The 13,710-nt window shown below is 45.6% G+C and overlaps 1 protein-coding gene across 7 annotated transcripts in view; it reads right to left on the bottom strand.

Annotated features, from left to right (window-relative positions):
- The window catches only part of ATP8A2 (ATPase phospholipid transporting 8A2), a 318,937-nt gene that overhangs the window by 274,789 nt on the left and 30,438 nt on the right, over positions 1–13,710 (bottom strand). For 4 of the 7 annotated variants that reach the window (XM_081860135.1, XM_081860131.1, XM_081860130.1 and 1 more), the window contains exon 2: positions 1,706–1,850. In XM_081860135.1, coding sequence (XP_081716261.1) covers positions 1,706–1,850 — 145 coding nt within the window. Of the gene's footprint in view, positions 1–1,705; positions 1,851–2,374; positions 2,456–13,710 lie in introns of those variants that run through there. The other 3 variants (XM_081860132.1, XM_081860134.1, XM_081860133.1) reach the window with 3 other exon arrangements.

Here is a 13,710-nt window from a genome sequence, read left to right on the forward strand (position 1 = left end):
AATCTTCCTTCAACACTGGTGATGGGAAAGCATAATAATAATAGTTTATTATTTATACTCCACCCATCTGGCTGGGTTTCCCCAGCCACTCTGGTGCACCTGAGGGGGGCTTAGGGGATCCCACTAGTTTTTGGCGAGGGGCATGACAGACTTTGTGGCACACAGACTGCTCTAATCTCTTAACAGAGGGGAATGACCAGAGGGCTTGGGAGGAATGGCCAGAGGGTCTACCATTGCTCTTCCTTCTGCCCCTCAGTATCTGCCACCTGATGGGATTGCCTGACTCTGCCAAGGGTAGGACTGGGATGCAACAACTCTGTCCTGCTACTGTATGGAAGTGAGTAAGTGCACGAACAAGGCTGATACATTATGCTTATTACGTTCACATGTATGGCATATTCCTGCACCCTTTGAGAGACCAAAAATCAAGCTCGGCACAGCTGTAATCTCTCTCCTTGGTACGGGAGCTGCCAACAGTGCCATCCATTATTAGGTCTTGTAATTGTCTTGCTGAGAGAGCCGCTGTACGATGGCTGGTAACTGATCTCTCACCATTGTGCCCCACCTGTTACTGCCTCTCGCCTTATTCTCCTGCAAATAAGAGCCTATTATCCATCACCTGCCACTGACCTTCTCTTCCTTTCTTGACTGCTCTGGCCAGGAGGAGCACACTGGGTCCTTGCCTGCCACTGCTTGTTACTCACTCGACTTACACAGCTATTGTTGTGGCTCAAAGGGCACAGCTTCAGCATGGGCCAGAGCCAAGATGGAACAAACAAACAACCCTCCGCTGTAGCAGCAACACCAGAAATCAGCCTGGTGTGGACATGTACACGCTTAAACTACGACATCTTCCCTATTATATGCTCGTGTGTTACAGTTAGGCCTGTACTCCTACCAACCAACCACATCATGCTTCAAAAGTCAACTATTCCCACTCACCTTTCCCCCTTCCACCTCTCCCCCCCCCCTTTCTTCCAAATGTAACCCTAATGTCTCAACAAATGAAACTGACCTATGGAAAATGTAACTTAAAAAAAGAGACATTGCGCATACCTTTGTAAACCAAGAAAACTTTTAATAAAAATATTTTTAATAAGTCAACTATTCCGGACTCAGGACCAACTTTTGACCCATTTGGGGACCCATTTCTTAATTTTTTACCATATAGTTGCATGGTGGCAGCGTTCCTCTTGCGACCCACTTTGCACCAGGCTGTGACCCACTAGTAGGTCCAGCTGACAAGCGGTGAATCAGAGCACCTCCAGAACTGCAACTCCCGCTGGCCCCAACCGGCACTGCTAATGCTTGGGGGTGATGGGAGTTGTAGTTCAGCAACTGCTGGAAACATTTCAGGTTAAATCACCTCTGGATTAGGGAATCAGAACATGGCCGGCAAATGCTGCCTCTTACTCGGCAACTTTGCCACTTTGGGACACTGGGTTTGTGAGTGGAAGCTTTGCCAGTCTCCATCACCACCACATGAATACTTTTATCAAAGTGGACCTCTGGCAAAAAAACAAGACCACTGTGCCTGAGAGCTGTAGGATGGAGTCAAAGTCAGGGAGCCATTCCCAGCAAGCCTAACTTCTTTCCTGGCCCATTTGGATGATCAATCCAGAACAGTCACTTCCCACACAGTTCACTCTGCTTCTGCTTCTCTCTCTCTCTCTCTCCCTCTCCCCCTGGTTCGCCTTCCTCTTACCTGACCCGGTTGTCGTGGAACTTGCTCTGCTGGGGCTGGTTCAAGTAAATGGTGCGGGCTGCTGCCTCCTCCTGGTCCGCAGAGGACGTGGCCCCGGACATCTCATCATCTGCCTTCTTGTAGCCCGAAGAGGAGCAAATGGGTCCTGCCGGCAGCAGGCAGCAGCAGCCAAGCAAAAGAAGAGAAGAGAGGGTGGGGGAAAGGGGTGGGTGGGGAAAGGAATCAGTTAGCAGAAGGAAAGATACAGAAGGAGAGAGGCGCGGCGGACGAGGAGGAGGCGGCACGCAGCAGCACCAGCAGCAGCTAGCATCACGCCGCGCGCATCTCTAGCGAGCCGCCTCGGTGGCAGCTTGCCTTCTTCTCCTCCTCCTCGAGCAGCCTTTGCAAAGTGGCCCTGGAGAAGCAGGATCACAGCAACAACAGCCTGTATGCCTCCCTGTTGCTTTCCAGCTCTGTCCCCAGACGCGCGCGTGCATGTGCGCGCAAAGCAGCCGAAAGCTCCCCGCGACACAAACACACGCGCGCGCATACACACACACAAACGCCCCGCACCCAGAAGCGCGGCTGGCTGCTGGAAAGACGTAGGGAGGGAGGCGCCGCGCTCGCAGGCGGCGAAGAATAAACAAGAATCAAAGTCACGGCGACCGAAGGAGTCGCGAGTCCGCCCACTTATTGATCGGCGGCGGCCGCAGTCTCGAGCTCCCGGGCAGCAGAAGTAGAAAAGCGTCGCTTAGTTGTTGTTTTTCCGGGCGCCTGGTTTGTATGGTGTGGAGCTTTACAAGCGACGCGGGAAGGTGGGGTGCACGTGGTGGGTTTGTTACCACCCGGTTTAGGGCAGAACTAGATCGTGTGGCAGATCCACCCGTGGCCTCAGAGGGAAAGAAGTGGAAGCGCGCGCCCTACCCTCCCAAGAAACCGGAAAGGAGTAACAAACATTTGGGAAGGGACAGCAGAGCAAAGCGCGCGAGTGGCGCGATTAAAAAAATGTTGCCATTATTATGTTGGCCTCCGGGAGCCTCTTCCCTAATGTGCAGCTCCAACGATGAATCATCCAGTGGGAAACGGGTCCCACAAGGAGGACTCCGGGGTAACTTGGGATATATGGCTAGAAGACGCCTCCGAAGCAGCTTCCCGCTACCTAGTGCCCTCCGGCAGTTTTGGGAAGACTCTGAACATCCCTCAACGGGCCATGTTTGCTGGGGCTGATGGGAGTTGTAGTCCAATGCATCAGGAGTGCCTGAGAACCTTAGAATCAGAGAGTTGGAAGAGACCACAAGGGCCATCGCTTCACCGAATACACAGAGCATCCCACAGAGGCCAAAACTGTCAAGTCTGAATACCAGGATTGGGGGATGCACCATATTCTCCTGGGAATAATGGGAGATATATTTTGGGGTCAGAGGCAGTGGGGAGGGGGAAGAGTCATAAATAGATGGGGAACTCTATTTTCTCTCTTTCTGTCACCCCTTTCTCCCACTTTTTCTGCTACCAATTTTTTTTCTTCACACCCTTTTCTCTGTCATCCTATGTGTCTATCTCCCCAGTTTTTGACTCCTTGATACCCACACAATTTTGGCCAAGACTTTCAGATTGCCCACTCCTGTCATAGGCAACTATGAGCTGAAATGGATAAAACACAACGCATGAAGAGAATTAGAAAGACTAAAACCCCCATGCATGCTTACCCAGGAATAGGGCCCATCCAACTCAATGGCACTTAGTTCTGGGCAGATGTGAACAGGCACGAAAATATACTGTCCTTTTGAAACCTCAAGCCTCACTTACAATGCAGGAGCTGTTCAGATAGATTTAAAAACAAAACAAATGTGTCTCTGTGCAGAGCTGCTTATGAAAAGTGCCCTGATCCTCAGTGACATTAGTACGGAGGGGAAAAACAAGAGTGTTTACCTTCACTCTATTTCAGGGCTTGTAAACAAAATGTAATGGAGAGAAAACTCCTTAATTTCAAGTTGAGTCAAACTTGTCAAGTCAATCTTGCTTGTTGCTAAAGGGGAAAGTCACAAAAGGAAAGTCACATGTTTATTGGTTACTGAAACTCCCCCCCCCCCAATATTGACCACCAAACCTATTATATATTTGGAAGTTACCATTTATCAGGAGACGGTCTTGTTTCATTGAAAGAGGCACAGTGTTTTAAGGGCACTATGAAGAAGAAATCCAACCTGTTTAAGCTATTTCATCTAGCCTCAGATTTCTCTCGCCCTTCCCTGCCCAAAATTTCTCCATTTCTGCTAGGTGATGCTTGGTTATATGTTGCATTGTGATTCAGCTGGAGAAGAGCTATTGCAAAGATATATTGAATGGAATCACCCAAATGTTGAGACCAGTTTCAGAGGCCCTGCGCTAGATCAGCCTATCATCTGAATTAAGAGGAGCGGCAGGGCCCTTACAGCTGTAGTACTCCAATTATGGATTTCAGTAGACAGAAAGATTCACCTAGCACTGCCTTTCTTTTCAGCACCACCTTGAAAACTTACTTTTATTTGCCAGGCCTTTTATTTTTCCATTGGATCATTTTAACTGCCTTCTCAATTTTGCTTTGTTTTATTTTGGTGTATCTTTGGAGATCTACAGCTGAAGAGTGTCTAATAATCATTTTCTGAAAACCAAATAAAGATTGCCCTAGTGCAGAAAGCCACTGAAATGCTGCCACACTGGAGTAATATTTAATTGCAGGGGTATTTCCTGTGTTAACTTAGTTTTGAGAAAAGGAGGAAAACACAAACAATCCTACAGCCTGGGGACAAATTTCACTCAGAATTCTACTGAAAAAAATTTTTATTGAGGGTTTTTTATTACAATAGAAAGAAGAAACAACATAGCAAAAAACAAACAAAAAAGAAAAACAAACATAAAATTCAACATCTTATAGTAACCAACTTTTCTTCATTATTGGACTTCCTCACGTCTCTCACTCCTACTTTCCAAATTTAAAGAGCTTTAACCAGCAATTTATCACCTTGTTTCCATTCTTATTGTACACTTTTCCAATATTTTGTCCCTGACTTTGAATATTTTTATCTAGGTCTTAAATCTCTAATCTTACCATAGTATTTATTCAAAATTTATTTTTTCTCATAAAACTCACTCATTCTCACAATCTTTTCACCAATTTTTTTGGTGCCCAGTTATTTTCAAATCTCTCATCCTTCTTAGCACTCATACAATTTACAGTGTTTTTGTAAATAGTCCTTGAATTTCTTCCAGTCCTCTTCCACTGCTTCCTCTCCCAGGTCTCGGATTCTGCCAGTCATTTCTGCTAACTCCATGTAGTCCATCAGTTGCATCTGCCATTCTTCCAGTGTGGGCAAATCTTGAGTTTTCCAATATTTAGCGACAAGTATCCTTGCTGCTGTTGTTGCATACATAAAAAATGTTCTATCATTCTTTAACACCCTCTGGCCAACAATGCCCAAAAGGAAGGCCTCTGGTTTCTTAGGGAAGGTATACTTAAATACCTTTTTCAGTTCGTTATATATCATTTCCCAGAAGGCCTTAACCCTGGGGCAAGTCCACCAGAGGTGAAAGAACGTTCCTTCAGTTTCCTTGCATTTCCAACACTTATTATCTGGCAGGTGATATATTTTTGCAAGCTTGACTGGGGTCATGTACCTGCTGGTTTCTGCTTTCTTCACTGTGCAGCGAAGTGCTTGTCACGAGACAGGTGTTTACATTCCACAGTCTGTGCTGTTGGGTTTTCCCACGGGAAAGGAGACTGGATGTGACGTACACTGGTTTCCTGTTTTTTGCAGTTCTCTCCGTGTTTCAGAGGAGAGAGAATGCTTTCTCTGCTCTCGGAGAAGCAAGATGCTTTTCTGTAATCTACCAGCTTTGAAGTGTAAATAAAATAATGTAAAGTATGTGGCACGTACTCCTCATCATTCCGCTGTGCTCAGGACTCTGCAAAATCAACAGTACCACCTATATATCATTTTCATAATGTTTTCTTTCAAGGCATTACATGCCGTAAACTTCATACCGGTGGTCCATAAGTTTTCCCAGTCAGCAAACATGATATTATACCCAATGTCCTGTGCCCACTTTATCATAGCTGATTTAACCGTTTCATCCTGTGTATTCCACCTCAGCAGCAAGTTATACATTCTTGAAAGTACCTTAGTCTTAGGTTCTAACAGTTCTGTTTCCAGTTTCGATTTTTCCACCTGGAATCCTAACTTTTTATCCAATTTAAAAACCTCTTTAATCTGAGCATAATGTAGCCAATCTCGCACTTTGTCTTTTAGTTTCTCCAAACTCTGCAATCTCCAATTATCTCCATCTCTTTCTAATATTTCCCAGTATTTCGGCCATTTGACCTCCATATTGGGTCTTTTCACAGCTTTAGCTTCCATAGGTGATAACCACCTTGGGGTCTTATTTTCTAATAAGTCTTTACAAATTTCACTCAGAATTCTAGTCCCCCATCAATGGGCCAGGAATAGAGATATATTTAAAAATTACAAATACAGCTATCCCAGTTACTTTTGTGATTTCCCTGGCTTCAAGCTTATTGCTTGCATTATGCTGCTGGTTCGAATGGCAACATTTGTCCCTTTATGAACACCTCAGCAAAATAGGGTTATAAAAAGCAGCATTATAAGCCCAGCATTCACACAGACTTTAACACAGGACTTTATTTGCTAATTACAGTGGAGGAAGTATTTGGCCAGATAATTGACTTATTATCTCCTACATGCAAAGAGGAATCTACTTGCAATCGTTTGTCAAAGAAGCACCTATTCAAACAAAGCAAAGACAAGGGAACAAACTGCATGTGGGAATGACAATGCATACTGAACACTACTGCTCACAGATGGGACAGAACGGCCAATGCTCTGGTGTCATGCCTCAGCCTGCCACATCAGCTACCACAACAGAAGTCACCCAAGACATTGTTGCTAAGGTGTGCAGGGTCTTATCTCTATATTACTTATCTCTCTATCCATTGCCTCCCCAAGAGGCCTATCTTGACCTTCAACTCAATTGCCAATGTAGTGCAGGTCTTTTTTCATCTGAGGTCCACATTCCCTTCTCAGCAACATTATGAGGACCACATGCCAGTGACAGGAGAAGACAGAGGCAAAAGCAGGTAGAGCAACAAATATACTATCTATCAGTCAGGTTGTGTATCCACAGCAGAACCAGAGGAGGAATGACTGCAGGGAGGAGTAGAGAGAAGAAACGCCATCTGCAGCTGCACAACTGGATGTCTTCCTCTGCCCCAGCTGCAGCAAAACATGTCTCTCCCACATCAGTCTCTACAGCCACAACAGGCGCTGTAACTCCCCAACAGTTCGACTTTGCCCCTGAAGGCGCACTCCTCCATAATCTCCCAAAGACAGACAGATGCCAGCCAACCAAACTGTCCAGTAGACTAGTTTCTGCTCATGTATCTCTCTATCCGGGACATGGATGGCACTGTGGGTTAAACCACAGAGCCTAGGACTTGCTGATCAGAAGGTCAGCAGTTCGAATCCCCGTGATGGGGTGAGCTCCCATTGCTCGGTCCCTGCTCCTGTCAACCTAGCAGTTCAAAAGCAAGTCAAAGTGCAAGTAGATAAATAGGTACCGCTCCGGCGGGAAGGTAAACGGCGTTTCCGTGCGCTGCTCTGGTTCGCCAGAAGCGGCTTAGTCATGCTGGCCGCATGACCCGGAAGCTGTACGCTGGCTCCCTCGGCCAATAAAGCGAGATGAGTGCTGCAACCACAGAGTCAGCCACGACTGGACCTAATGGTCAGGGGTCCCTTTACCTTTACTTATCTCTCTATCCAAGCAACCAAGTGGCATTTTCAGAGTTCATTTTCATAGAATACATTCCAGCCAGGCAAAAACACGAGTGCAAAGTGGGGCCAGTGAGGGGTTGTTGCCTAGGGAGTGTTTTGAGGCACACAAGCAGGCCAAGTGAGTTAATTTCAGGTCAACTGGCTTTGCTAGGGGAACCTTAACCCCAGCTGATGAAGACAAAAGCTATGCCCTTCAAAACATTTACAAAAAGAAGTAACATCCCTAAGAGAAGATAGATAAGACCGCTGCCACTTTGAGTTGATTGATAGCTGCTGAAATTGCAATGTTTTGCCACAAAATGAGCCTGTAATCATTCCTGGCCTGCAGAGGTAGCAACCACCACTTAAGGCAATTCACTTGGCACAAGCAATAAAGCAGTCATAAGCAGGAAGCAGCATGAAACGTATTTAGAAATCCGGAAGGGAAATGTTGTGCTTTAACTCCAAAGTAAGTACAGTAATAATAAAAAGCAGGAAGGATAAAATTCACAATTGACGTTTTAATTCGCCTGCATTTGGATGCTCGGCTTTGTAAAAACAAAGGAAATATGCAAGGTAGTGGCCAAAGTGTTTAATGATGTTGTTATATTTAGAATGGAGAACACGAAACAATTTGTCTGCTTGAATTATTTAGACTAGTCCTTGCCTAAAGGTGTCTCTTTGAGCAAGGTGCCTTGTTCACTCTCGTCCTGTGCTTGTACCATGGGGTGATGTGGATGGCATGGATTCATCTGTAAGAAGGACATTGCCATGGCGGTATGGAGGTGTGTGAGATGAGCAAAATAGTTTGGGTTGATTTGGTCAGATGCCTTTGGGTCTGTGATCTTTAAATCAATTGTTCAGACTTATCTGGTGTGGGGTGGGGACAGATCAAAACGGCAATGCTAAATAACTGTATTCTGGAAAAATATCAACGCCATGGGGAGTGGGGAAAGAGGGCTGTAGCTCAGTGGTAGAGAAGAAGAAGAAGAGTTTGGATTTGATATCCCGCTTTATCACTACCCAAAGGAGTCTCAAAGCGGATAACATTCTCCTGTCCCTTCCTCCCCCACAACAAACACTCTGTGAGGTGAGTGGGGCTGAGAGACTTCAGAGAAGTGTGACTAGCCCAAGGTCACCCAGCAGCTGCATGTGGAGGAGCGGGGACGCGAACCCGGTTCACCAGATTGCGAGTCCACTGCTCTTAACCGCTACACCACACTGGCTCTCATGCAGAAGGTCCCAGGTTCAATCCCTGGCACCTCCAGCAAGGTCTGAGAGAGAAGACTCCTGCCTAGAACCCTGGAGAGCCACTGCCAGTCAGTGTAGACAATACTGAGCAAGATGGACCAATGGTCTGACTCACTAGGAGGCAGCTTCCTGTGTTCTGTGTCACCATACACTGCAATAGAAAACTAGGTACCATTAGCATTTAGCATTGGCAGATCTCAGATTACGCCATTAAGCCCTTGTGTGCATTAAGATCTTCCAGAGAGGTCTGTAAGATCTAGGACAGCCTTCACCAACTTGTTCTCCCCCAGATGTTTTGGACTACACTCCCCTCAGCCCCAGCCAGCAGGAACTGGGGCTGATAAGAGCTGCAGTCCAAAACTTCAGGAGGATACCGGGTTAGTGAAGGCCCATCTGAAGCCTCCTTGGTGGTGGCTTCCCAGTTACAGATTTCTATGTCCAAAGAGAACTGCCCATCCAATTCCTTTTCCAACTTTGGGAAATAGTTTTGTTCTAGAAGACATTTTCATGGTTGTAGCTTGCCCTTGAACCTTAGAGTGAAGCGCAGGTGATAAATAAATTCATAACAACAGTTGTTGTTGTTGTTGTTGTTGTTGTTGTTGTTGTTGTTGTTGTTGTTGTTGTTGTTGTTGTTGTTGCTGCTGCTGCTGCTGCTGCTGCTGCTAGAACTTAAGAGTTCTGGTGTGCAGCTGTATTTTTATCATGAGCAATGCAGTTTTTAAACTTGTATTGGAGTTTGGTGTTAAATTTGTTCATGATGTGATTTTTATCTTTACTCTTCTTTTTTGGCATTTCATTGTTACCACTTGCAGATCATTAAGGAGAAAAATCAGCAAATAAAGAAATAAACAGAGAATGATTCTAGCCGAAGAAAGTTATTTGAGAGTCGTAAAAATCTCAGTGAGAGAGTCACGGACATGTTTAAATCAGAGGGACTCCAATATAGTTCACTTTGGCTAGATCTTGCCCATTATTTCCTGTGGATTTTAACAGCTGTGTGATGCCAGAAATTTGACAGGTGCCATTTCCGCCATGACACAGATATTGTAAAGGAGAAGTCTACATCTGTCAAATTTCTACATCTTGTGTGCTATTAAAGGCACCAAGGCTGACGGAAAGGTGTCATCTTCCATCATCATTATTACAGTATTATTATCCTTCACCCTAATGTACCAGGGCGGGTTACAAAAAAATTAAATGTTTGTATTATTATTTTTTAAAAAAACCTAATTGAAAACAATTTAAACAAAATTACAAAGTTTAAAACAAAAATCAAACAGGCAGCAGTTCTATTAGAATGCATGGTTTTTATTGCACGTCTTGGTATGCGAGGGGGATGGAGAGCCACAGGTGCTTGCTGTACTCCAACTCCCATCATCGCTGACCTGGGGATGGAGGAGTCCCACAGCACAGCATGCACCAGGGACAGGTTCCCCATCCCTGGTGTTCAAGTCACATCCTCTGCCACAAGAATAAGTTTGACATATGGTAGTACCTCGGGTTAAGTACTTAATTCGTTCTGGAGGTCCGTTCTTAACCTGAAACTGTTCTTAACCTGAAGCACCACTTTAGCTAATGGGGCCTGCTGCGCCGCTGCTGCACGATTTCTATTCTCATCCTGAAGCAAAGTTCTTAACCCGAGGTACTATTTCTGGGTTAGCGGGGTCTGTAACCTGAAGTGTCTGTAACCCGAGGTACCACTGTACTTGTGTGAGCATCCTCATTTCCAGCAGCTCAGAACCTAAGATCACGAGCAGCTCATTTGCTTTCAGAACAAAACCCATGAGATAGGGACTGGCCAAGCTGTTAGAGGACACCGAAGGAACTTGGTAGCTGAGAGAGGCTTTTAAACTTTTCAGTTTCCCTTGTTCAAACTAAACACACTACCCACATCTCTGCACTGACTCCACGATCCCAAGTGCCTTTGGGCCAGCTCAGACATTATCACCCGCCACTTAAAAGGCTCTTCCCAACTCCATATTGAACACTGAAAAAGGTTGTTTTTGCTGTGTGCCTCTGCACAAATGCACAGTGGCGCTACATGCCAGCTCTGCACTTTCCTGCGGACTGGCTGCTGGCAGCGCTAGCTCTCTCCGCCGACCCAGATGGCAAAAGGTTTTCAGATGCTACTGCTGCTGCTGTTATGGGAAGATGTTTTGGGTAGAACGGTGGACGGCAGTAAAGTCAGAACCAACTGCTTAATAGGGAAGACCATGAGGATAATATTTTGGCTTCAATGAATTTATTCCTTTATTGCATTTCTACCCCGCCTTTTTATCCAGAGAGCTCAAGTTGGCGCACTTGATTCTCCTGCTTCTCATTTAATCCCACAACCCTGTGGGCTAGGTTAGGCTGAGAGGCAGTGACTGGCCCAAGGTCACCCAATGAGCTTCATGGCCAAGTAGGGATTTGTGCCCTGGTTTCGCAGGTCCTGATCCAGCTCTCTAACCACCTCAGTGAAGAAGATAAAAAGCAAAGATATCCATAGTCCAAACTGCCAGAACAGTTTGTCCTTGCACTCATGTTACGTCCCTTTAATGTTGTGCTACAAGAGGGCTGGGGAACCTTTTCCATCCCGAGGGCCACATTCCCTTCTGGACAACCTTCCAGGGGCCACATGCCCATAGTGGGCAGAGCCAGAGGCCAATGTGGGCAGACCAACAAATGTGCATTGTATCTTTTGTGCGGCAAACTGGTTTATTCGCACTCACACGTCCTTCTCTACCTTCCATCCAGGCAAGCAAGCAGCATTATCAAAATGCCAGGACACTTTCCAGCCAGTTAAAAACCTTTGAGGAGGGTGCAAAGCAGGGCTGGTGAATGGGGTGAGGTTCCTCATCCCGGGGGTACAAAAGAAACAGCAAAGCAAGTTAAGATGTTGGAAAAGGGAAGCAGATAAATGATTTGGTTCTCCTGCAGTTCATCAAAAAGCACTTTTATTTATTTACTTTATGCCATGAACGGGCTGCATGCAGAGGATTGGTGGGAGACACCGGCAAGGGAACCCCCAGGGGAAGGAGGCTCAGAGCCAGGGGTTGGTGGTGGGAACATGATGAGTGATCAGAGGGAGAAGACTGGGAGGAGGTGGTGTCGGAAGATGAAGAGACAACAAAGTTTAGTGAGCAGGGAGAGTCTGTGGCAGAGAGCAGTCCAGAACCAGAGGCAGAAGAAGAGAAGGAACAGGAGACAGAGATGAGTCAGGCTGCTGAAGAATCCAGGGAGTCTCCCCCTCCTGCTGCAACCAGTCCCCATCTCTCCTGGTCTCCCAGAACATGCAGAGAAATTAAGGGGGCGAAGCAACAACAGCCAAAGTTGCTTGGGAAGGACCTGGGGGAGGAGGAGCCTCAGGGAGCGCTGGGGAGACAGGCATCTTCAGTCCTCACAATTGCTTTGTTTAATACCCTCAACAACCCTGTGAGGTAGGTTAATCTTCCTGTGGCGTACCATGACACAAGAGTCAAGATCCTTAAAAGCACGTGTTGGTCAGATGCACTGTGTACTTTAGCATCCATATGTAAGCATGAGTAGCAACATGGGTTTAACAGTGTGCATGCCTTGAAAAACCCTGGTGCAATCATATTTTCCATGTTATGTACATGTGTGTTTCAAGACCTATTGCAGGCAGATATTACTTCCACACTTGGGCTTGTTTGCTGCGGAAAACACTGATGTAAAATGGGTGGTATATCTGCAGCAATTGTGTTTGCTGTGTGGGGCTTCGCTAATACGATTGAGGAAAATTAAAGGCAACCTCAGAGTTTAATGTGAAGCAGATGCTTGGCAATTAGCAACCGCAATTGCAGCTGAAGGATAATAGCATTATTAGATGCGTACTGCAATGCCCTCCCCATCAGAGCTGGCAATGTAATTCTGATTTAAAGGATATGAGTAGCAGGGAATAAATGTCATGGCTCAACTGAAATCAAACACAGAGTAGCATTTCCTCACCAGAACATACAACAAACAAGCAAGATAAAAAAGAAAGTGGAGAGGATTAAAATGGCACACAAAAGAAATTAAGCAGCTGCTGGGACTGATTAAAAGAATTATGCATGCATCACTTAGCCAAAACAATAAGAAATGTACACGACAGATGCGTGTAAGTGCATTCATTGGGGGTGGGGGAGAATAAACTCAAAGGGCAAGTTTGTTAAGAATGGCCAAAGTGGAAGCTTAGTTTAACCATAAATTATCTGGGCAAATAAAAACAGAGGTTAAATACATTGAAAATAATATGTTATTCTAATAGCATAGGCTCCTTTGGGCTAGCAAATAAGTGCACGAACTTTACTAGCCCATAAAGATCTTTTATACGCCTGCATACCAACATATGGGCATTTGATTTGGGGGGTTGTCTTTAATCTTGGGGGGGGGGGTAGGAATGCAGTTAAAGGCACAGCTTTTCTGGGCTGGTGAAATTAAAAGGGGGAATATTTGTAGGGTGGCCAGGAAAAAATGAGGATTGGGTTCCTGCACCTTTTATACTTGTACGGAATAGGGAATTTCAGGAGGTGTGGCTTATCAGGTAGATGAAGAACAAATATTGAAGTTGCTGACTCCCATCCTCTTCTTCACCCGGATGTTTGACATACCAGAAGACATATGAGTTCCACCTCATCATCTGAGGCCCTTCTTCGTGTGCCTCCTTTATGACAGGTCCAGAGGGAGGCAACACAACAGTGCAAACTTCCCAGGCGATCATATCTCCTCTTTCTTTCCCTGCTTTTAATACGAGCCAGAGTTTGCCAAATCCCAGGCCGAATTTTGTTTTGACTGCCATGGAGATTAGAAGAAGAGATAGCCTCTGAGTATTGAGAAAGAACCTTTCTTAACTAAGTGAGTAAAAACAGCCTTGCGTAGCTTTCAGCTAAAATACATATATAAGCAGTTTTTAGGCTGTTTCCTCTTCAGGAACCTTCAGCTTTTGCAGGAAATAAAAACAGCTGATTGGCATTCACATCTTTCCCTAAG

The sequence above is a fragment of the Podarcis erhardii genome (assembly GCF_964252035.2).
Source record: "Podarcis erhardii genome assembly, chromosome: 4".
NCBI lineage: Eukaryota > Metazoa > Chordata > Lepidosauria > Squamata > Lacertidae > Podarcis > Podarcis erhardii.